We start from the raw sequence: 24434 nt of genomic DNA, 5'->3' as shown, positions 1-24434 counted from the left end.
TTTATCGGCCTATTGCGCGCCCCGGCGTATAGCGTGCAAACCCGAACTTGAAGAAAAACTGGAAGAAAAATTCCTGGAAAAAAAATAAAAAATACTTACAGTTTGGATGCCCCTCGTCGGTGTCTTGCCAGTCGTCCATCGCGTCCTTGTCCGGTTTCGGCGTCCTTCTGTGGCCATCGTGGTGTCCTCCCCGCGCTGAGTTTGAACCACTGCGCCGGCATATAGTCGGGCAGGCTCGGCTCCTCTCGCGTAAAGGACGTGACCGCGAGAGGAGCCGAGCCTGCCCGACTATACCCGAGTGTACTGCGCTCGGTATATGCCGGCGCAGTGGTTCAAACACAGCGCGGGAAGCGGGTATCGGCGTATATCGCGCACCCACGATTTTGCCCTGATTTTCAGGGCAAAAAAGTGCGCGGTATATGCCGATAAACACGGTATACATTTTTATGGACCAACACCATGAAAGTCGGTGAATGATTGCCCAGAAGTCATTTGGCTCCCCTTATGGATCTCCAACTTAAAGTGTTACTAAACCCACAACAGTACAATCAGTCTGTATATGCAGTATAGCATGCTTGTTATACTCACCATGGAATCTAAGGGGTTAATCCTCTGAATTGTGTAAAAAGGTTGTTTGACCTACCTTTTCTGATCCTCCCCGTCTTCCACTGACCCTTAACCTTCTCTTGATAAGAGAGAGCCTTTGGAGTCACTCTGCACATGTTCAGTTCGGTGTATATTGGCAGAGAGTTTTTTTTCCCTTGGGGAGGGTGCATGTGATCAGCAGAGGGCCAATCATCACTGTCCAGAGGGTCAGGGGTCATGCAGCCTCATAGGATAGTCAGAGTAGGATGAAAACGCCTCCTACTAGTTTTAACAAGACACTGATAGAAGTCATAAGACTGCTACATACCGCTGATGAGAAAAGGTATTTAGCAGTTTATATTTACTAAAATAATTGCATTTCTATGTTCTGTGCTGTGGGAAACCAGATATAGTGAATGCAGGGTCCTGGGTTTAGTAACGCTTCAAAGAAATCTTTCTGTACTGAGCAAATCTTACCCACTACAGCAGTAGCAAGGAATACCAGGGACACGTCTCATTACCTTAACACAGACTCCACAAAGACCCGGAGAGCCTTCACATGAATCCATGCAATGAAAGCTTCACTAAAATTCACTTTGAGCCATCGTACCAGAGGACCCTGGGGGAAAAAACAGATAAAAAGGTCATTTATACGCACAGCAACTATGACGCTTTCCACTCCTACATCACACAATCATCATGTTTTTTGCTAGAAAGTTACTCAGAACTACTGAACAATATATATATATATATTTTAGCAGAGACCCTAGGGAATGAAATGGTGGTCTTTGCACACTTGGTATTTGCACAGCAATTTTTCAAATACAATTTTTTTTGGGGAAAAAAAAAAAGAACTTTTGTGAATAGAAAAAAAAAACACACACAGATGCACGTCCTGTCAGGGGGAGGAGACAGATTGTGTGTGCCTTGTACATAAAGACACCATCGGTCACCTCCCCCAGTCAGTCCCCTCCCCCCAGAGTTAGAATCACTCCCTAGGGAACACATTAAGCCCTTGATCGCCCCCTAGTGTTAACCCCTTCCCTGCCAGTCATATTTATACAACAATCAGTGCAGTTTTATAGCACGGATCGCTGTATAAGCGTGAATGGTCCCAAAAATGTGTCAAAAGTGTCCGACGCATTATCGCAGTCATGATAAAAATCGCAGATGGCCATCATTACTAGTAAAAAATAAATAATAAAAAGGTTATAAATCTATCCCCTATTTTGTAGCCGCTATAACTTTTGCGCAAACCAATCAACATACGCTTATTGCGATTTTTTTTACCAAAAATATGTAGAAGAATACGTATCGCCCTAAAATGAGGAAAAAATGTGTTTTATTATAGCTAAAAGTAAAAAATATTGTGTTTTTTTAAAACTTGTCCCTCTACTTTTGTTTATAGCACAACAAAATAAAACCGCAGAGGTGATGAAATTCCACCAAAAGAAAGCTCTATTTGTGGGGAAAAAAAAATATATAAATATTTTATTTGGGAATAGTGTTGCATGACTGCGCAAACTGTCATTTAAAGTGTGACAGTGCTGAAAGCTGAAAAATGGCTTGGGCAGGAAGGGGGTGAAAGTGCCCTGTATTGAAGTGGTTAAAGTACGTTCCAGGAATCAAATTGCCACACCCCATACAGCATTTTACAGGCTCAGAAACATATAGCTAGATTCAGCAAGATTGCCTTAACTTTGCGGCGGCGTAGCTTAGCGTGTTTATGCTACGCCGCCGTAAGTTAGCGAGGCAAGTACATGATTCTCAAAGTACTTGCCTGCTAACTTACGGCGGCGTAGCCTAAAGTGGGCGGGCGTAAGGGCGCCTAATTCAAATTTGTCTGAGGGGGCGTGTTTTATGATAATGAGGCTTGACCCGACGTGATTGACGTTTTTTTCTAACTGCGCATGCGCCGGGCGCCTACATTTCCCAGTGTGCATTGCGGCTAAGTCCGCCGCACGGGCCTATTGATTTCGACGTGGACGTAAACAACGTAAATCCCTATTTGCGGACGACTTACGCAAACGACGTAAAAATTTCGAATTTCGAAGCGGGAACGGCGGCCATACTTTAACATTACTATTACAACTATTTGATGGAATAACTTTAGGCCTGCTAATGCGTTACGTAAACGGCGTAAATGTACTGCGGCGGCCGGGCGTACGTTCGTGAATAGGCGTATCTACTGATTTACATATTCTACACCGACCGCAATGGAAGCGCCACCTAGCGGCCAGCCTCAATATTGCAACCTAAGATAGGACAGCGCAAGCCGTCGTATCTTAGATATGTTTAAGCGTTTGAGAATACACTTAAACATAGGTCGGCGCAGATTCTGAGTTAGGTCGGCGTATCTACTGATACGCCGACCTAACTCTACCTGAATCTAGCTAATAGTTTTAGTTTGTTTATTGCAGATGAGATGTTGCATGTCTCTTCTGCAACAAAGAGCCTGCCTACTCACATATCTTTTTTAGACTTTAGTTCTAATTTAAATAAAATGTCAACAACATGCCCATCAGGTGGTATGCCCATACAGTTACCAGAATACAGTATTTTTCCCTATACTGGACCCTTTACATGTTTTGTGTCCAACACAACCCTTCATCCCTAAAATACAGAACATATTATTCTTACAAATTGCTTCTTCTTATCAGTGGATAGTCTATTCATTTCCTCCTTGTCGGCCTTCATCTCCTCTTCATTGTACTGGAAATCACGGACAACAAACCTGAGACAAAAAGAAATGTTAGATTCTAGCCATATAAAACTTGACTCCCTTGGCTTTAATCACTCCGAAGGATCTTACTTATTCTCCCTGGCTTTGTGTCGGAAGTCGTCCACTGCTTTCCTGAACAGAGTGACATTACACAGGTAGCTGTCCTGGTCTTCTGATAACACGCTGTGACAATAAAGGTACAAGTACTAAGAACAAGGTTTACACAGGAGAATTACTTACAGATCAGAGATATGGCAACAAATAAACTGGTGATACTTATCCAGCAAACTCCATAACTGCGCTAAAATCAGAAACGATTACTTCTAGTACTTGAATTTCAATTTGAATTAACCACTTCCATACCGGGCCAATTCTGGCACTTCTCTCCTACGTGTAAAAATCATCATTTTTTTGCTAGAAAATTACTCAGAACCCCCAAACAATATATGTTTTTTTTAGCGGAGACCCTAGCCACTTAAGACCCAGACCTTTATGCAGGTAAAGGACCTGGCCAGTTTTTGCGATTTGGCACTGCGTCGCTTTAACGGACAATTGCGCGGTCGTGCGACGTGGCTCACAAAAAAAATGGCGTCCTTTTTTTCCCACAAATAGAGCTTTCTTTTGGTTGCATTTGATCACCTCTGTTTTTTTTTTTTTCGCTATAAACAAAAATAGAGCGACAATTTTGGAAAAAATTCAATATTTTTTACTTTTTGCTATAATAAATATCCCCCAAAAAATATATAAAAAATGTTTTTTTCCCTCAGTTTACACCGATACGTATTCTTATACCAATTTTTTGGTAAAAAAAAACAAAAAAAACGCAATAAGCGTTTATCGATTGGTTTGCGCAAAATTTATAGCGTTCACAAAATAGGGGATAGTTTTATTGCATTTTTATTATTATTTTTTTTTTTTTTTTTTTTTTTACTACCAATGGGGGCGATAAGCATTTTTTTCCGTGACTGCGACATTATGGCGGACACATCGGACAATTTTGACACATTTTTGGGACCATTGTCATTTTCACAGCAAAAAATGCATTAAAAATGCATTGTTTACTGTGAAAATGACAATTGCAGTTTGGGGGTTAACCACTAGGGGGCTCTGTAGGGGTTATGTGTGACCTCATTTGTGTTTCTAACTGTAGGGGGCGGGGCTATACGTGTGACGTCATTGATCGTGTTTCCCTATATATTATATTATCAATGACAGCACCACAGTGAACGGGGAAGCTGTGTTTACACACAGCTCTGCCCGTTCTTCAGCTCCGGGGACCGCTCGCGGGACTCCAGCGGCTGGGCACTTAAAGAGGATGTACAGGTACGTGCTTGTGCCCAGCCGTGCCATTCTGCTGACATATATCTGCAGGAGGCGGTCCTTAAGTGGCTAGGGAATAAAATGGTTGTCATTGCAATTGTTATCTCGCACGGTATTTACGCAATCATTTTTCAAACGCCATTTTTGTGTGGAAAAAATGAATTAAATTAATGAATTTCATGGATTAAAAAATAACAAAACAGTAAAGTTGGCTAGAAGAAGGTCCTGGACTGCCGCACTCCTTAAAACGATGTCTTTATTATACAAATAAAATCTAAAAAACAACCAAAGCGATGCAGTCAAAATGAAGCGAACAACAGGAAAAAGGTGGCTGACATGTTTCGCATCGTGCTTACTCGTAGCACGTGAGCTACGAGTAAGCATCACATGAAGTGAAACATGTCAGCCACCTTTTTCCTGTTGTTCGCTTCATTTTGACTGCATCGCTTTGGTTGTTTTTTAGATTTTATTTACCTGTACGTCCTCTTTAAGTGCCCAGCCGCTGGAGTCCCGCGATCGGTCCCCCGAGCTGAAGAACGGGGAGAGCTGTGTGTAAACACAGCTTCCCCGTTCTTCACTGTGGCGCCGTCATTGATTGTGTGTTCCCTTATATAGGGAAACACGATCAATGACGTCACACGTCCAGCCCCGCCCCCCTACAGTTAGAAACACAGATGAGGTCATACATAACCCCATCAGCACCCCCTTGTGGTTAACTCCCAAACGGCAATTGACATTTTCACAGTAAACAATGCATTTTTAGTAGTAAAAAATATATTTTTTTTATAACAATGCAATAAAACTATCCCCTATTTTGTAAACGCTATAAATTTTGCGCAAACCAATCGATAAACGCTTATTGCGATTTTTTTTTACCAAAAATAGGTAGAAGAATATGTATCGTCCTAAACTGAGGGAAAAAACGTTTTTATATATTTTTTGGGGATATTTATTATAGCAGAAAGGAAAAAATATTGAATTTTTTTCAAAATTGTCGCTCTATTTTTGTTTATAGAGCAAAAAATAAAAACCGCAGAGGCGATCAAATACCACCAAAAGAAAGCTCTATTTGTGGGAAAAAAAGGACAGCAATTTTGTTTGGGAGCCACGTCGCACAACCGCGCAATTGTCAGTTAAAGCAACGCAGTGCTGAATCGCAAAAACTGTCCGGGTCCTTTAGCTGCCTAAAGGTCAAAATTGCGCACTCTCATGGAATTTCGCCAAACTTCGGTAAAAATCTCCATAGGTGACACTTACATTTGTTTTTACAGGTTACCAGTTTAGAGTTACAAAGGAGATCTAGAATTATTGCTCGCGCTCCAAAGTACGCGGCAATACCTCACATGTGTGGTTTTATCGGCGTTTACATATTTGGGCGGGACTTACATGTGTGTTTAGTTCTGAGTGCGAGCTACCGGGGACAGGGGCTTTTTAATTTCTTCATTTTATTTTGCTTTATTTTTTTTATTTTTACACTTTACTTTTTTTTTTTTATATTACTTTTATTCCTATTACAAGGAATGTAAACATATGTAATAGGAATCTATCGTGACAGGTCCTCTTTATGGAGAGATGCGGGGTCAATAAGACCCCACGTCTCTCCTCCAGGCTGGAAAGCATGAGATCGAGAACATTTTTTCACCAAACTCATGCTGACAGCCTCCATTGCATGGCCCGGACGTGACATCATAACGTCACACACGGGCCTCCGACGGTCCTAGAGATGACCGGTGACCATCTGGTCACTGGAAATCTGTATGGTCATCATCCGGTGCCGGACGATTCTTTCTCCGGGTCCCCGATGGCACGGGAGAGCCCAGATAAGGACCGGATGGTGGCGGGGGGGCATCCCCATCCGTCGCCTGTAAGAATGATCAAGTGGCGAAACTGCCGCTATGATTGTTCTCATCGCAGACAGAAAAAAGGGATTTTTAATACAGCTTACCTGTAAAATTCTTTTCTTGGAGTACATCACGGGACACAGAGCGGCATATTCATTACTATATGGGTTATATGGAGTACCTTCAGGTGATGGACACTGGCAATCTCAAACAGGAAGTGCCCCTCCCTATATAATCCCCTCCCATAGGAGGAGTACCTCAGTTTTGTAGCAAGCAGTATGCCTCCCAAAATGGTCCCCAAAAGAGGGGTGGGAGCTCTGTGTCCCGTGATGTACTCCAAGAAAAGGATTTTACAGGTAAGCTGTATTAAAAATCCCTTTTTCATTATCGTACATCACGGGACACAGAGCGGCATATTCATTACTATGTGGGATGTCCCAAAGCAATGCTTTTAATGAGGGGAGGGAGACATCTTCCCAAGACAAAAGGATTTAATTTAGAGGTATACTCAAATAATAATAATAAATCCAACTTAGTCGAGAAAAATTAAAATTTTAACTCAAGGGTGCCCCCGATTCTGAGGGTCTTAAATCGCAGCCTGCAGCACTGCCTGCCCAAAGGCTGTATCTGTATTCCTTCTTACGTCCAACTGGTAAAATTTAGTAAACGTGTGGACTGAAGACCAGGTTGCCGCTTACTTGAGCCATAGAGATCTGATGGTGTGCTGCCCAGGAGGCGCCCATGGCCCTGGTAGAATGAGCCTTTATTGACAAAGGAGGAGGCAACCTCTTCAAGCCGTAGGCCTGAGTAATTAACTGTTTAATCCATCTCGAGATGGTGGATTTTGCGGCTGCCTGCCCTTTCTTGGGCCCATCTGGCAAAATGAACAACACATCTGTTTTCCGAATCCTCTCTGTAGCTTTAAGATAGGCCTTCATGGCCCTGACAATATCCAAGGTATGCAGCAACCCTTCCTTTCTGGAAGTGGGTTTCGGAAAGAAAGAAGGTAGTACCAAATCCTGGTTCAGGTGAAAACTGGATATAACCTTTGGTAAAAAGGAAGGATGAGGACGGAGAACCACCCTGTCCTTATGCAGAATAAGATATGGCTCCTTACAAGATAGGGCTGCCAATTCTGACACTCTTCTGGCGGAAACTATGGCGACCAGGAATACCAACTTCCTTGTTAGTAAAACCAAAGGAACTTCAGCCAACGGCTCAAAAGGTTGTTTCTGTAGAGTTGACAGAACAAGATTCAAGTCCCACGGACAAAGTGGTGACTTAACTGGAGGGTTAATACGCAAGACCCCCCTGTATGAAGGTCTTAACCAGCGAGTGGGTGGCCAGCGGCCTCTGAAACCACACTGACAAAGCTGAAATCTGTCCTTTGATTGTGCTTAATGCCAGGCCTTTATCCACTCCTAGCTGGAGAAAACTTAACACTCGATCAATGGTATACTTGCGGGAAAGCCACTTCTTGGACTCACACCAGCCTACGTAGGCCTTCCAGGCCCTGTAATAAATCACCCTGGAGACCGGCTTTCTAGCCCTGATCAGGGTAGAGATTACCTGCCTAGACAGCCCTCTACACCTGAGAATCAGGGATTCAGCCGCCAGGCCGTCAAATTTAGTCGCCGTAATGCAGGGTGGAGGATCGGGCCTTGCGAGAGTAGGTCTGGCCGTAGAGGAAGCGTCCAAGGGTCTCCCACTGCCATCTTTAGGATTAGTGAGTACCATGCCCTCCTGGGCCATGCTGGAGCTACCAGGATGACTGGTTTGTGCTCCACCCTGATCCTGCGTAACAGGCGGGGTAGCAACTGTAGCGGAGGAAAGGCATATAGAAGTTTGAACTGATGCCAGGGCCAAACCAACGCATCGGCTCCGCAGGCCATAGGGTCCCGTGTCCGGGACATGAACCTGTCTAGCTTCTTGTTGAATCTCGATGCCATGACATCCACGTCCGGCATTCCCCACCTCTGGTAGATTATCTGAAAAATTTGCGGATGCAGAGACCATTCCCCTGGCGACAGAGTCTGACGACTCAAGAAGTCCGCCTGCAGGTTGTCCACCCCGGGAATGAATATTGCCGATATGCAGGGCACATGAGCTTCTGCCCACAGGAAAATCAAGCTCACCTCTCTCTGAGCTGCCTGACTCTTGGTCCCCCCTTGGTGGTTTATATATGCCACAGCTGTGGCATTGTCCGATTGTATCCTCACCGGGAACCCCTGCAATTTGGCTGTCCAAGCCTCGAGGGCTAGCCGAGCAGCTCTGAGCTCCAAGATATTGATGGGCAACTGCCTCTCCGCCTGTGCCCAAGTACCTTGGCGAGTGCAACCATCCAAGATCGCTCCCCAGCCCCTCAGGCTGGCATCTGTGGTCACTATCTTCCAGGCCACGGGGCTGAAAGATTTTCCCTTCAGTAGATTCTGAGGATTTAACCACCAGCACAGACTTTGCCGGACTCTTGATGAGAGTGGCAAAGGAAATTCCAAGGCCTGTGGCCTCTTGCTCCATGCTGACAGAATGGCTGCCTGTAGGATGCGAGTTTGGCTTTGAGCGTAAGGTACCGCCTCGAACGTGGCCACTAGCTTGCCTAGTAGTCGCATACATAGGTGAATAGTTGGTTCTCTTTTGCTTAGAACCAGATGTATCAAGTCTTTGATGGCTTCGACCTTTACCAGAGGCAGGAACACTCTTTGCTGTTCTGTGTCTAATGTCATGCCGAGGTATTCCAACCGTCTTGTGGGTTGGAATGCTGATTTTTCTCGGTTTAGGATCCAACCGAACCTCTCGAGGTACTGGACCGTGAGGGCCACTGCTCGTTCCAGGCAAGGAGACGAGTGATCTATGACTAGGAGGTCGTCCAGGTAGGCTAGGACCGTGACCCCTTGGATCCTTAGACTGGCTAGGATCGGAGCTAGGACCTTCGTGAATACCCGGGGGGCCGTAGCCAGCCCGAAAAGGAGCGCCACAAACTGGAAATGACGCTGGGCCACCATGAAGCGGAGAAATCTTTGATGTGGCTGAAAAATTGGCACATGAAGGTAAGCATCCTTTATGTCTATGGACGCCAGAAAGTCGTCCTTCTGGAGTGCGGCGGCTGCAGACCGAACAGATTCCATCCGGAAAGAACGAACCCTTAGGTAAACGTTTAAACCCTTTAGGTCCAAAATTGGCCTGACATCGCCGTTGGGCTTTGGAACGGTAAACAGATTGGAGTAGAACCCTAGCCCTTGCTCTTGGGCTGGTACCTCTACTATCACGCCCTGGCAAAGCAGATGATCCAACGCCGCCAGTAAAGAGGCCTTTTTTTGTTGGATCGTTCGGTACCCTTGACTCCCGATAATGAGGTGGAGGAAACTCTAGAAACTCTAATCTGTAGCCTGTGGCCACGGAAGACCGGACCCATCTGTCGGGGATATCGGCTTCCCAAACCTCCGCAAAAAGACGAAGCCTTCCCCCCACCTTTGTGGGTGGGGGCGCCCCTTCATAAGGCAGATTTAGGGGCTGGCTTTGCTGGCTTACGATACCACTGCTTCTTGCCCCCAGAGGCCTGTCCCTGCGACTTATTGCTAAAGTTTGATCTCGCAGGAGGCCGTCGATACTGCCTGGAATTGGAGGGCCCCGGAATAGGGGAGAGCTACCTTTTGAACGCAGGTCCCCGAAACTTCTTTTTGACTGGTAAAAGGGTACTTTTGCCACTCGATATAGTCTGAATATATTTATCTAGATCCTCTCTGAAGAGTCGACCTCCATGGAAGGGAAAACCTGCCAGAAGTTTTTTGCATGGGGGCTCAGCCGCCCAGTTCTTTAACCATAAGAGCCTTCTCATGTGTACTAAAAATAGTGACAAACGAGACGCCTGCTGAATGGAGTCCTTTATAGCATCCACCACAAAGCACAGGGCTCTAGGAATATCCGATAATTCTTCTGCCTGCTGGGCAGGAATGTCTTTAAGCATCTGTTTTGTCTGGTCTGTTAACGCCTGACAAACCCCAATAGCAGCCACTGCTGGCTGTATCACTGCACCTGCCGTAGCAAAGGATGCCTTTAAAAGTGTCTCAAAACGCTTATTGTATGTTTTCCACCGGGCAAGTTAAAGATTTATTTACACAAGAGATGGCGGCATCCACAGCTGGGAGAGCCCACTTCTTGGAAAATTTTTCTTCCATAGGTAGATGGTGGAAAATCTTTTAGGTGGTAAAAAGATTCTATCTGGTCGTATCCAATCCTGAAAGATCAGTTCCTCTAACAGAGGATGGACCGGAAAAACAGCGTTGCTCAAAGGCGCTTTCAATGAACCTAAGGATGATACTGCCGAAGCCTGAGGCTCCGGTAAGGGCAACTTAAATGCCAGGCGGACCATGTCTGTCAATGACTGAATCCACAAGCTCTCTGCATGGGAGGCCGAGACTGGCTCCTCATAAGTAGACTCCTCATTCCCTGAACCCTCATGGTCCTGGTCTGAATGATTTTCCTGAGCTTCTAATTCTCCAAGGGAGAGAACCTCAGCATCTGGGGGTACACCCCCAGGTGATGGAGACCTAGTCCGCTTCTTGCCCGACATGGACTTGACTATCATAGTTGCCAATCTCTTCTCTAGTCCCCCTAAGGAAAGGGCTAGCATTTCCTCTGTGACAAACACAGGGTTGGGTGGATCTGATCTAGCCTCAGCACCAGACCCCCCTAATGGCTCAACCAAGGCACCCACTACTGGAATAATTTGTGGGGAGAGTACAGGCATATCCCGACTCGAACCTTCAGAATCTGAGGGGGAACCCTTTTGTCCTCTGGCACCTCTTGCCATTTCCCCTGATCCTGATGCTTTGGAAGCCATGGTACAATACCGAGGTACCCCTACTTACAACAACCGACTGATGTAGGTAGGAGAAAAAACTATGCGGTTTTAAGGGGACAGTAGTGAACAACTAACGCCCAAAAAACCCAATGGGGAGACCAGTATGTGTTCCCTTTTTTTTTTTTTTTTTTTTATATTAATTTTTTGGGATTTTTGGATCCTGAGTCCCTTTTCCCCCTTTCTCTACGGAATCACATTGTCTCCCCACAAGAGAAATTGCAAGAATCCACCTGCTGTAAGGAATTGTTTAGGCTAGATTGAAAAGCTAGTTCTGTTTGTCAGAACTGCAATACTCCCTTGCGCCACCGGGTGCCACTGTGCATCAGGCTTGCACTGCTGCCGCTCTGTGTCCTCCTCTCCTGAGCTCAGAAACAAACTGAGCTAATACAGCACAGAGGAAGGGCCGCCCCTTCCTCTTATGAGATCCAAACGTCCCGCCCCCCCCCCTCTGAAAACGGCGCGAATTTCGTTTTTTTTTAATATCGCTGTGCACGCGCCCGCGCGCGTGCCCGTGTCACGGGGGGGCCATGGTGGAGGCAGCATGCTGCAGGGACGCTGGAGAGACGGACAGGACACAGAGGAAACATCCGCACGGCACCTGGCCAGGTAAGAACCTCCAGGTAGGCCCAGACACCTCCCTAGTTCAGGGTAAAGAGTAGGCACACACTAATACCCCACCTAGCGCCCAGCCAGATAGAACCTGCAACACATAGACCAGGGAGATCACACATATGGGGAGTAAAAACACAGACCATCCTGTCTTACACAGACATAGTGGCCCCAGACTGCCAATGCAGGAGCATACTCAGGCAAACTCCCCCAAAAGATCCCCCTGGAGAGCCTGCTGACGAACCAAGTCCCGCAGGCCCCCCCTTCTTACCTGCTCCATGCCGCAGGACCTTGCACAGCAAGTGGTCCAATCTTCCCCCATCTCCGTGGGTGGCGTCTAGACCTTCAGGCCCTGGGGTCCTTTGAAGGAACCCACTGTCCTGGACCCATATAGCATCCTGGCAAACAGGGACTTTAGGCACCCCAAAAGGTTCTAAGTCCTGGGCCCAGGATCCAGCTCTCTGAAAGAGAAGCATTATGGGCAAAAACCCCCTAGTTAGGGGCCCGGGTACTGTCCACTTTGGCTCTGAGGCACCTTGGACAGATCCGGTTAGCCCGCCTTGATCCCAAGGATGTGGAGGCAAGCTATTCCATGACCAACACCTAAGACACTGGCGAAAAAACTGAGGTACTCCTCCTATGGGAGGGGGTTATATAGGGAGGGGCACTTCCTGTTTGAGATTGCCAGTGTCCGTCACCTGAAGGTACTCCATATAACCCACATAGTAATGAATACGCCGCTCTGTGTCCCGTGATGTACGATAAAGAAATAATGATATCTGAATGATGCCTGTAGCTGCAGGCATCATTCAGATATCCCCCCTGAAAGTCAAGGATGTCATATGACATGCTGCCGGCGGGAAGTGGTTAATATCAGCCTCTTGGTGTCTACTGTAATAACTTGTACAGCAGAGCTTAGAGTGGGAGGGAGAAGCAGCACAAAGAAAACACTCAGGTGTGCTGCAGTGCAAGGAGCATACTGAAAGTAGGAGAGAGCAGAGTGGTATAGACATGAGCTCATAAATGTGCTACTACTCTTTTTAATGTAGAGTCACAGCCCAGGAGGGGAACTAGGCCTGTTAGAAAAAATAAGTCAGATCTGTGCTGTAGGGCAAAGCTGTATACATTTTAGGACTGGATAAACCAATACAAAACATACAAGGAGGTCTTGTATATGTATTTTAATCTGTGTATTTAGATTTTTACCTGGAGTACAGCTTTGATCTGTAGTCCACTGCAGCACAATTTCACAGAGCTCCTCGCTTGTTTGATGGAAGAGTCTGCTTCCTACTCGCTGGTCACATCAATACATTTTCGAATTTCTAAATGTTTCTAATTTTTAAAGCCGGTCTGAATCAGTATTGATACGTTGATAAATCAAACTGAGAAAACACAAACCTTACAGTTGTGTGTCTTGTAACTCCATTTCTGCCATATAGAAAAGGTATCCAAAGGGGTTCCAAGGTCACCAGAAAATACAAGGGTGCTTTGAAAAGTTTCTGCACATTTTTTTTTAAAAGTATATACACACACACACACACACACACACACACACACACACACACAGTATCTCAGAAAAGTGAGTACACCCCTCACATTTTTCTTCTATCTTTTCATGTGACAACACTGAAGAAATAACACTTTGCTACAATATAAAGTAGTGAGTGTACAGCTTGTATAACAGTGTAAATTTGCTGTCCCCTCAAAATAAAGTCGGTCTGTACCTTTAGCAGAGAAACTGCCCCAAAGCAGAGGATTCCCACCTCTGTGCTCGACTGTATGGATGATGTTAGGGTCATAGTCAGAATTTTTCTTCCTCCAAACGCAGCAAATCCCCCTCCTGAAGAAGGCACATGTACAGTCATGCCAATGAACAGCTAAATGATTCAGAGAAGGATTGGGAGAGAATGCTGTGGTCAGATAAGACCAAAATTGAGCTCTTTGGCATTAACTCAACTCGCCGTGTTTGGAGGAAGAAAAATTCTGACTATGACCCCAAGAACACCATCCCTACAGTCAAGCACGGAGGTCGAAACATGCTTTGGGGCCGTTTCTCTGCTAAAGTTACAGGTCGAATTTGTTGCATTGAGGTTTCAATGGACAGGGCCATGTATTGTAAAATCTTGGATGAGAACCTTCTTCCCTCAGCCAGAACACTGAAGATGGGTCATGGATGGGTCTTCCAGCATGACAATGACCCAAAACACACTGCCAAGGCAACAAAGGTGTGGCTCAAAAAGATGCACATTAAGGTCATGGAGTGGCCTAGTCCGTCTCCAAACCTTGTAGGTAGCTGAAACTTTGAGCTGCCAAGTGACAGCCAAGAAACCTTAAGGAATTAGAGAAGATCATCCCTAACATCATCAAATTATTTTCCCCACTGTACATTAGTGTGAAAGGGGCCTTATTAATGAATATCTATTTGACTCACCTGCTGGAACGAGGGACGACCATCTCAGCTAGAGTTTCATACTGCTTAACCCAGTCAGTGTAACCAAGTCTGGAAAACATAATTCATACACATTACAGGAACATCACACAAGACATCTTCGGCTTGTATAGGGGTAGTGATGTGAGCTGTGAGCCAAGTTCTGATCTAACAATTTACAGCTGCCCCTTGATCATGATAATCAGTTGAGCTCTGGCACCTGTACACCCCTAATGGACCCCAATGGAGCAATGTTTACCCTTTTGCCAAGAGCCTGTTCATTCAGTGATAACTGATATTACCCGACATAAGAGCAAAGTGATAAATATATTAGTGTGTACATTGATCCCTTCCTGCCAGGCCCTGGCATCCCTTTACCATGCTCTGTACACCCGGGGATCAGGAAAGCTGGTCACATGGCCGCTGTGATTGGCTGTTGCCATGGTCAAATTATAGGGAACTTGTCTGGCCATCTCCTGATCATTAATACAGGCCAAGAGTTGTCTTCAACAGGTCAGTTACTATGCTGGGAGCGCACTATGAGCGCACTTCCAGCACACAAAGCTCTGCCGCCAAGGGACATATGTACGGCAAGTGAGCATTAAAGCTCACCTTATTTCTGCCGCACATATGCATTGTGAGTTAGGGGAGTGCGTGGCAAGAGATTAAGAAAAAAAAAAAACAAGAAGAGAAAAGTGGGAGTTAAAGGCTAGGTTCACCTTTTGAAAAAAAAAAAATATATACCATTGTGCAACCTAAGGTTGCAAAACAGTTTTAGCTTCTAAAATTGTAGCTTTGTTTTAATGCCATCCCACAATCTGTCGGAAAAACTGCTATTGCCAGTGATCCTGTGCACTGCCCAATATTAGGTATACTGCTTCTGCAGTGAGAGCACACACTTATTTCAACTATTATACACTATTATGCATTATATATAATAGTGATATATCGATGCAAAACCACCAACTCGTAATGCCATTGTGGTATTCTGTAGGCAATACAGAGTGTGTGTGTGTGTGTGTGTGTTTTTTATCCGCCCTCCACAATCTGTCATGTTCTGTTTTTGTGAGTTTTTTTTTTTGTTTTTACATTGTGTTGTCGGACAAAGTAGGGATTCCATTGATCACGTCTGTGCTGAATGAGTAACAATCACTAAATGACATGACCTGTGAAATTGGCTATGGGGGGGGGCGGGGGAATATAGTTTGACCCCGAAATACTTATTTTGGGCTGTGACTGTATTTTTCGATGTGTGACTTTGTATTTTTTAGCTCTTTATGGTTTTCAAAAGCTATTCTCTGATGTGCTGGCTACATGTATGATATGCAACCAAAGATTGGCTTAAACTAATTGTAAAGGCATATTTTTATGTTTAAAACATACATGTTATACTTACCTGCTCTATGTAATGGTTTTGCACAGAGCAGCCCAGATCCTTCTCTTGTCAGGTCCCCCACCAGCACTCCTGGCTCCTCCCTCCTGCCAAGTGCCCCCCACAACATGCAGTATGCTATGGGAGCACCCAAGCAGGCTTACTCCTGAGCCGCTGCTCTGTGTCCATTCACACACAGCCGCAGCTCGGCCCCGCCCCCACTCTCTCCTCACTGGCTGTGATTGACAGTAGTGGGAGCCGATGGCTCCCACTGCTGTCTCAGCCAATGAGGAGGGATATATCTGGGATAGCCGAGGCTCTCGTGTACATCGCTGGATCGAGATGAAGCTCAGGTAGATATTGTGGGGGCTGAGGGCTGCTGCTGCACACAGAAGTTTTTTTTACCTTCATGCATAGAATGTATGAAGGTACAAAGCCTTGAGCCTTTACAACCACTATAATGTATTACACCATTTGCTGGCAAGACACAGGATCGCAGGCAGTGGGAATTTTTCCTATATGCTGTGAAATGCTGCAATGCACCAATAAAAATTATTGGGGCCAAAATAGGGTCACCGGCAGCAAAAAGGTGCCGATAATGGCATGCTACGTCCTATTGACCTTAATGCAAACATTTCCCCTACTGACTTCAAAGCAAAAACGTCCCCCTACTGACTTCAAAGGAAAAATACCCCCTACTGAAGTCAATGCAAAATTGCATCCCATAAACTTCAATGCAAACTCACATCCATTGACTTCAATGGAAAATTGCATCCCTCTGACTTCAATTTAAAAATGCCAGCCACATTAATCCAATTAAAATATATTTAAAAAATTTTAAATCGTCCATGTTGGTTTCCGTTTTGCACCTTGAATTTTCGATTTTGGTCCAGAATTTTCATTTCAGGTATGGCATTCAAAACAAAGCTACAGTTTTAGGTGAACAGTATTTTATAATGTACTGGGTACTCTAAACTGCATAGTGATTGGTTTTCAAAAGGTGAACTTTGGCCAAACAGTGGAATATGCAGCCCACATTTAAAGTAAGCATTTCCTTTATCAGTATTGACAGAGGCTGCTAAATAAAAACTACCGTATATACTCGAGTATAAGCCGACCCGAATATAAGCCGAGGCACCTAATTTTACTACAAAAAAATTGGGAAACTTATCGACTCGAATATAAGCCTAGGGTGTCCATCTGCATGCCTCACTGTGCCCATGACTTGACTGATGTTTAACATGGGAGTCTATGGAAGGGGTGCCCGGCTTTGAAAAATCGGTGCTCCCCGGCCGTAGGTTCCCCAGACAACAAACTTTGCACACCTGTAGAGGAGAAATTGGGCTACATGTGTGCCTATGGGACCTATGACCAGCCAGTACCGGGTCCCCAAAATCTGGGAGATCAGGTGCAAAAAGGTGACTCGTTTATAAGCCGAGGGGGGCATTTTCAACACAAAAAAAATGTGCTGAAAAACTCGGCTTATACTCGAGTATATACAGTAATTAGCTAATAAAGTAATTGGTGTATAAACAGTGAACATAAAATCTGTCACCCAAGAACCAGTAATTCTGCATTAGGCACGGCCATCTTGCCTCTTGTACAGAGTATAGAAGGTGAAGTCAGGCTGTCAATCAGCTGTCAATCATTGCCCACATACCAGACATCTCAGCACATTCTATGACAGCCATGTGTCACTGCTGTCAGCAGACATCAGTGGCTGGGGAAGTGTTTAGAGATGAAGATAAGGGAACAGCAGTTGCATATATCTGTGTTTAGTGTGCTTAGGCTGCACCTTTTTGAGGAAAGGAGATTATATAAATATAAAGGAAAAACAAAAGCTGACAAAGAGAAATATGAGAATACCTCCATGTTTTTATACTCAGGGGATGGAAAGATTCACATTAAAGCAGAGAAATCCGGCTCAGAGGCACTGAACTATGACAGTCCCTCTGCCGGATAGTAACATGGCTTTATTTCTCTTGTTTGACTTGTGGACTTTATTTAAAAGTATTATTTAATTATATAACCAGACAGGTTATGATGAGGTGGGTTAAAAAGACCCAAAACGCTGTCTACTAAATAATACCAGGTCCTCTTCAAAGTGCTCAACTTCTGACGCTGTATGGATTACCTGCCTCGGGTCTAATATTGAAGGAGTCCCAGCGGCTCTTCCTATTCACAACACTCTTTGTACCGTTTCTAAAGAATGCAAAACATTCTCCGATTGGAGGAGAGGCAGATGAATGATAGGATCCTCTTCCCCATTCAAAGAAGGAATTGGATTCTGTGAAAACACCACAAGGAATGTTGTGAATGAAAGAGGATGGCTGTTGGGACTCCTTCAATGTTGGACCCGAGGCAGTTAACCCATGCAGCTCTAGAAGTTCAGAAATGTGGAGAGGACCAAGCATTGCTGGAGGGGACATTTGTGTAGTAAGGAGCAGTCTGCAGGACACACTTCATTACAGGTAAGTTATGTACCGGTAGCTAAAGCTGTTTGCAAAAAAAAAAAAGTAAATTTTTTAGATGAATGTTGAAGTTTTAAAGGACAGTGGGTTGAGATATGCACAATCACTCCTTTATGTCTACTGTACATTTAGAACTGCTGGTGTGTGGTACATATACTGTCTAGAAATATATACTGTATAAAAGGTGCATCTCAAATAATTAAATTATAAAAAAGGTATTTCAGTAATTCAATAAGTTAAACTTAACCACTTCCCGACCGCCGCATGTACATATACGTCGGCAGAATGGCACGTACAGGCACATTGGCGAACCTGTATGTCCCTGCCTAGACGTGGATCGGGGGTCCGATCGGGACCCCCCCCCCCCCCCCCCCCGCTACATGCGGCGGTCGGATTCCGGGACGACGGCGCAGCTATTAGTTTCTAGCCGCTTCATCGCGATCGCTCCCCGGAGCTGAAGAACGGGGAGAGCCGTATGTAAACACGGCTTCCCCGTGCTTCACTGTGGCGGCTGCATCAATCGAGTGATCCCTTTTATAGGGAGACTCGATCGATGACGTCACTCCTACAGCGCCCCCTGTGGTTTACTCCCAAACTGCAACTGTCATTTTCACAATAAACAATGCAATTTAAATGCATTTTTTGCTGTGAAAATGACAATGGTCCCAAAAATGTGTCAAAATTGTCCGAAGTGTCCGCCATAATGTCGCAGTCACGAAAAAAAAAAAAAATCGCTGATCGCCGCCATTAGTAGTAAAAAAAAAAAAAAATAATAAAACTATCCCCTATTTTGTAAACGCTATAAATTTTGCGCAAACCAATCGATAAACGCTTATTGCGATTTTTTTTTACCAAAAATAGGTAGAAGAATACGTATCGGCCTAAACTGAGGAAAAAAAAATTTTTAGATATGTTTTTGGGGGATATTTATTATAGCAAAAAGTAAAAAATATTGCATTTTTTTCAAAATTGTCGCTCTATTTTTGTTTATAGCGCAAAAAATAAAAACCGCAGAGGTGATCAAATACCACCAAAAGAAAGCTCTATTTGTGGGAAAAAAAAAAGGACGCCAATTTTGTTTGGGAGCCACGTCGCACGACCACGCAATTGTCTGTTAAAGCGACGCAGTGCCGAATTGTAAAAACCCCTTGGGTCATTTAGCTGCGTATTGGTCCGGTCCTTAAGTGGTTAAAGAGTGATATTTGAAGCATTTCTTAAATATTTTTTTTTATGAATAACACGTGTGGAAATTCTGTCAAATATCCGATGTGAGCTTTTGGTCTGAAATTCCAAACGTGTGTAGGCTCCATTGGACTTTTGCTGTCGGAATTTCCGCAAACAAAAGATTGAGAGCTGGTTCTCAAATTTTCCGACAGAAAAAAATTCTATTGGAAATTCCGTTAGTCTGTAGCAATTCCGACGTGCAAAATTCCAACGCATGCTCGGAAACAACTCGATGCACGCTCGGAAGCATTGAACTTAATTTTCTCGGCTCGTCGTCGTGTTGTACTTCACTGCGTTCTTGATGGTCGAAAGTTCCGAGTGTGACTGTGTGTATACAAGCCAAGCTTGAGAGGAATTCCATCGGAAAAATAACATCCAAGGTTTTTCCGATCGTGTGTACGCGGCATTATAGCTAGTGAAAACCTAACATTCAGTATCTTAGAAGATTTGAATATTACATTAGACCAATAAGAAAAAGGATTTTTAATACAGACATATTGGCTTACTGAAAAGTATGTCCATGTACAGTATAGTATGCACTCAGTACTTGGTTTGGGCCCCCTTTTGCATGAATCACTGCATCAATGCGGCATGCAGGGCCGCTGATAGGCCAGTACAGCTGGCCCAGTTGTACCGGGCCCGGCCAGCAGGGGGGCCCGGCAACCTGAACAAAAAAAAAATGACCGATCAGCCAAACAGCCGTTTAACCGCCCTCCAACCCCATAAAACCAAAGCCGGCCCCCAACACCCATCCACAGCGTTAAACCCCCCCCCCGTCCGTCCGTCCGTCCGTCCGTCCGTACATTTTGTTTTTTTGCTATGTTAACTGTTAAGTGGCGACCGTGGCAGGGGAGGGACTATTTCTCTTATTTCGGGCGCGGAAGAATACCTCATCCGCGCCCGCTCCTCATGCCATGCTGGCTCAAGTCCCGGCCAGCGCGTCCTCTGTAGTGACGTCACCTCCTGGCGCCGCGGAGTGATTCTGATTCTTCTCTCCGCGTGAAGAAATGGCAGTGAGGAGCAGGGGAGCAATGGGAGCAGCGGCGGCAGAGGATATCCCATTCCATGATGATCGTCTAACTTTAAATAGTTTGTGGGGGACCCTTCAGGCAGCAGCTGGATCACCAGGAAAAATAGTGAATAAGTGACTCCTTGGGCCCAGCCAACAATTACACAGGTCAGGTGTGTGCTTGCTTGGGGGGGGGGGGGCGTCATGATCCACTACCACAGTTTTTTTTGTAGCATGGCACCTCTAGTAACACTGCAGCATGTAGCATGGCACCTCTAGTAACACTGCATTACTCTATTTGCATTGTTTGTGGTAACGGCACCTATACATTGTGACATGGGTGGCTTTGTCTGCCCATAACACGTTCTGCCTGCAGAGACAGTGCCACCCATGCCGCCAAATCGCTTATGCCGTAATGTGCTGCAGACAGTGTCACCCATGACGATAATGCCATAACGCATGTGCTGCCTGCAGAGAATGGCGGCATGGGTGGCAGTGTCTGAAGCACAATAGGGCACTGTCAGCAGGTAGCACATGCATTATGGCATTAGCGTCATGGGTGGCACTGTCTGCAGCACATTGCGGCATGGGAGACAGTGCCACCAATGCCGTAATGTGCTGCAGACAGTGCCACCCATGCCGCTAATGTCATAACGCATGTGCTGCCTGCAGAGACAGTGCCACCTATGCTGCCAGTAGAATTATGCTATTGGCAGCATGGGTGGCAGTGTCTGCAGCACAATATGGCATTGGCCGCATGGGTGGCACTGTCTGCAGGTAGCACATGCGTTATGGGCCATAACGCATGTGCTGCATGCAGAGACAGTGCCACCCATGCCGCCAATGCTGTAATGTGCTGCAGACAGTGCCACCCATGACGTTAATGCCATGACGCATGTGCTGCCTGCAGAGACAGTGCCACCCATGCCGCCAATGGCATTATGCCATTGGTGGCATAGTGAGCACTGTCTACAGCACAATATGGCATGGGTGTCAATGTCAGCAGGCAGCACATGTGTTATGGCATTAGCGTCATGGGTGGCACTGTCAGCAGCACATTACAGCATTGGCAGGCGGCATGGAATGTGTGGCACTGTCTGCAGCACAATATGGCATCTGGGGAGGGGCCAGGGGCGGAGCCAGGGTGGGGCTGAAGGAGGGACAAGGGGTGGAGCTGAAGGGGGCCCCGCCAGGTAGGCTGTACGGGGCCCCATGATTTCTATCAGCGGGCCTGGCGGCATGGCATGGAGACGATCAGCCTTAGGCACTGCTGAGGTGTTATGGAAGGCCAGGTTGCTTTGATGGCGCCCTTCATCTCTTCTGCATTGTTGGGTCTCTCATCTTCCTTTTCACAATACCCCACAGATTCTTTATGGGGTTTAGGTCAGGCGAGTTTTCTGGCCAATCAATTACAGTGATACCATGATCTTTATAACCAAATATTGCTACTTATGGAAGTGTGGGCCAAGTGCCTGCTGGAAAATTAAAATCAGCATCTCCATAAAGCCGGTCAGCAGAGGGAAGCATGAAGTGCTATAGAATTTCCTGGTAGAGAGCTGAGCTGAATATGGACTTGATAAAACACAGTGGACCAACACCAGCAGATGACATGGCTCCACAAATCATCATGGACTGTATACAATATACAAGTTTCACTTTTTTTAAATTGAATTACTGAAATAAATTAACTTTTTGATGATATTCTAATTTTTTGAGATGCACATTGTGTGTGTAATGTATACGCATATTATATATATATATATATATATATATATATATATATATATATATATATATATATATATATATATATATATATATATAAAAACACACAACTATACACACACACACACACACACACACACACACACACATTTATTGCAAACTACATACGATACAACGGTTTCAGGCTTGTTGGCCGCCACCAGCGCAGAACATGCCAATACAAGGACAAATATAAGCAGACATGTTATGATGCAGTGAGTCAATGATCCAAAAAATCCTCCACATAGAAAGTGTGAAGCACAGTACAGACTACTAGCCAGATTCAGAGAGAGTTAGGCCGGCGTATCTACTGACCTAACTCGGAATCTGCGCCGTCCTAAGTTTAAGTGTATGCTCAAACTGAGATACACTTAAACCTAGCTAAGATACGACGGCCTGCACCGTCGTATCTTAGGGTGCAATTTTTCCTTTGGCCGCTAGGTGTCGCTTCCGTTGAGTTCGGCGTAGAATATGTAAATAACTAGATATGCCGATTCACGAACGTACGTGTGCCCGTCGCAGTAAAGCTACGCCATTTACGTAAGGCATTTTCCGGCGTAAAGTTATACCATCAAATAGCTGGCCTAGTCAATGTTAAGTATGGCCGTCGTTCCCGCGTCGAAATTTGAAAATGTTACGTCGTTTGCGCAAGTCGTCCGTGAATGGGGCTGGACGTAATTTACGTTCACGTCGAAACCAATACGTCCTTGCGGCGTACTTTGGAGCAATGCACACTGGGATATGTACATGGACGGCGCATGCGCCGTTTGTAAAAAATGTCAATCACGTCGGGTCACAAGTAATATACATAAAACATGCCCCCCACATACTCATTTGAATTAGGCGCGCTTACGCCGGCCAATTCACGCTATGCCGCCGTAACTTAGGAGGCAAGTGCTTTGTGAATACAGCACTTGCCTCTCTAACTAACGGCGGGGTAGTGTAAATGCCATACGCTACGCCGCCTTAAAGATGCGCGCCCCTACCTGAATCCAGCTATACATGTCTCGTAACACAAATCCCAAAAAGTAAAGGGTTTATTATTCCTCATTTTAGGATGGTGTGAAAGGCATGCAAGTCATTCCTTTTTGTATTAAGGAGATACCAACATTGACCAAACTAGGTCCTCCAATCTTCTCCATCCAGACCCTTGTGTGTCATCATACGAGCAGCCTAAGGGCAATTTCTACCTCCCTATGGAAATAAATGTGCCTACCCTGGCCCTCCAGCTACATATCAGCTATAAAATCTCTTGCACTTACTTGGGTACAACCACCAGAAGTGTGATCAGGTATTCGGAATCCAGCACAAAGTCATCTTTCTTCACAATCTCTGCCAGGCTTCTGGTGATTAAACTTCCACTAAATGAGAAATGAAGCACAGAAAATATTTTATTGGGACTGCAATCGCCAACATGACCTTTTCATAGCAATTTTGGCTCAGGCACATGTGCCCAAATATAAAGGACAACACCAGAATGCTTCAAAGCATTGTCAGATATAGGAAAGTCAGGGTACAACGCATTCTGCCTGAGAAAGAAACAAAAACAGTTTCATTGCAAAGGTCAACTTCACACAAAACTGATGCTTTGGTTTTGGGTGGACACCAGTTTGGATATTCACTTATGAGGATTGGCATATTTTGAGACTTGTAGCCTGTAGATTGGGACTCTGTCCCTTCCCAAAATGTCACAATTAGGGTGGCAGCTGGATATTTTATTTTTTTGGGTCGACTTACCATTAGGCCCCTTTCACACTAAAAATAGCACCTGTAAAATGCCTCTCAATGCTCCCCAGTGTGAAAGCTCGAGTGCTTTCACACTGGGGTGCAACAGGACCTGCAAGCAACATCTTTGGGGCGCTTTAGGAGCGGTGTATACATCGCTCCTAAAGCGCCCCTGCCCATTGAAATCAATGGAAAGCTCCTGCAAAGCGCATTGGCAGCGTCGCTTTGCGGGTGCTTTTAACCCCCACTAGCGGCTGAATAAAGGGTTAAAAGCACCTCTAAAATTATGGTAAAGCTTTGCTAAAACTAGCGGCAGCACTGTAAGTGTGAAAGTGCACTTTATTTCTGCCACGTTTACTAATAAATGGAATCACAAACTCCCTTTTATAAATAAAATTAAGAACCTTTTTTAGGTTCTTTTCAATCAGAATTGAGCAACAGAAATATTGTAGGTAAAGGTTTCAGGTAGGGGTGTAACGGATCAAAAAACTCACGGATCGGAT

General features: G+C 45.1%; 1 protein-coding gene across 1 annotated transcript in view; it reads right to left on the bottom strand.

The window, feature by feature from the left end:
- Positions 1-24434, bottom strand: part of ATP6V1C1 (ATPase H+ transporting V1 subunit C1) — a 96644-nt gene that overhangs the window by 5880 nt on the left and 66330 nt on the right. Inside the window, exons 7-11 of the mRNA XM_040354817.1 lie at positions 23469-23567; positions 14370-14438; positions 3398-3490; positions 3226-3319; positions 1107-1204 (exon numbers count right to left, since the gene is read on the bottom strand). Of these exons, the coding sequence (XP_040210751.1) occupies positions 1107-1204; positions 3226-3319; positions 3398-3490; positions 14370-14438; positions 23469-23567 (453 nt within the window). The remainder of the gene's footprint in view (positions 1-1106; positions 1205-3225; positions 3320-3397; positions 3491-14369; positions 14439-23468; positions 23568-24434) is intronic.

The sequence above is a fragment of the Rana temporaria genome, chromosome 5, assembly GCF_905171775.1.
Source record: "Rana temporaria chromosome 5, aRanTem1.1, whole genome shotgun sequence".
NCBI classification, from domain to species: Eukaryota; Metazoa; Chordata; class Amphibia; order Anura; family Ranidae; genus Rana; species Rana temporaria.
This window is presented reverse-complemented; position numbering and strand designations above follow the sequence as displayed.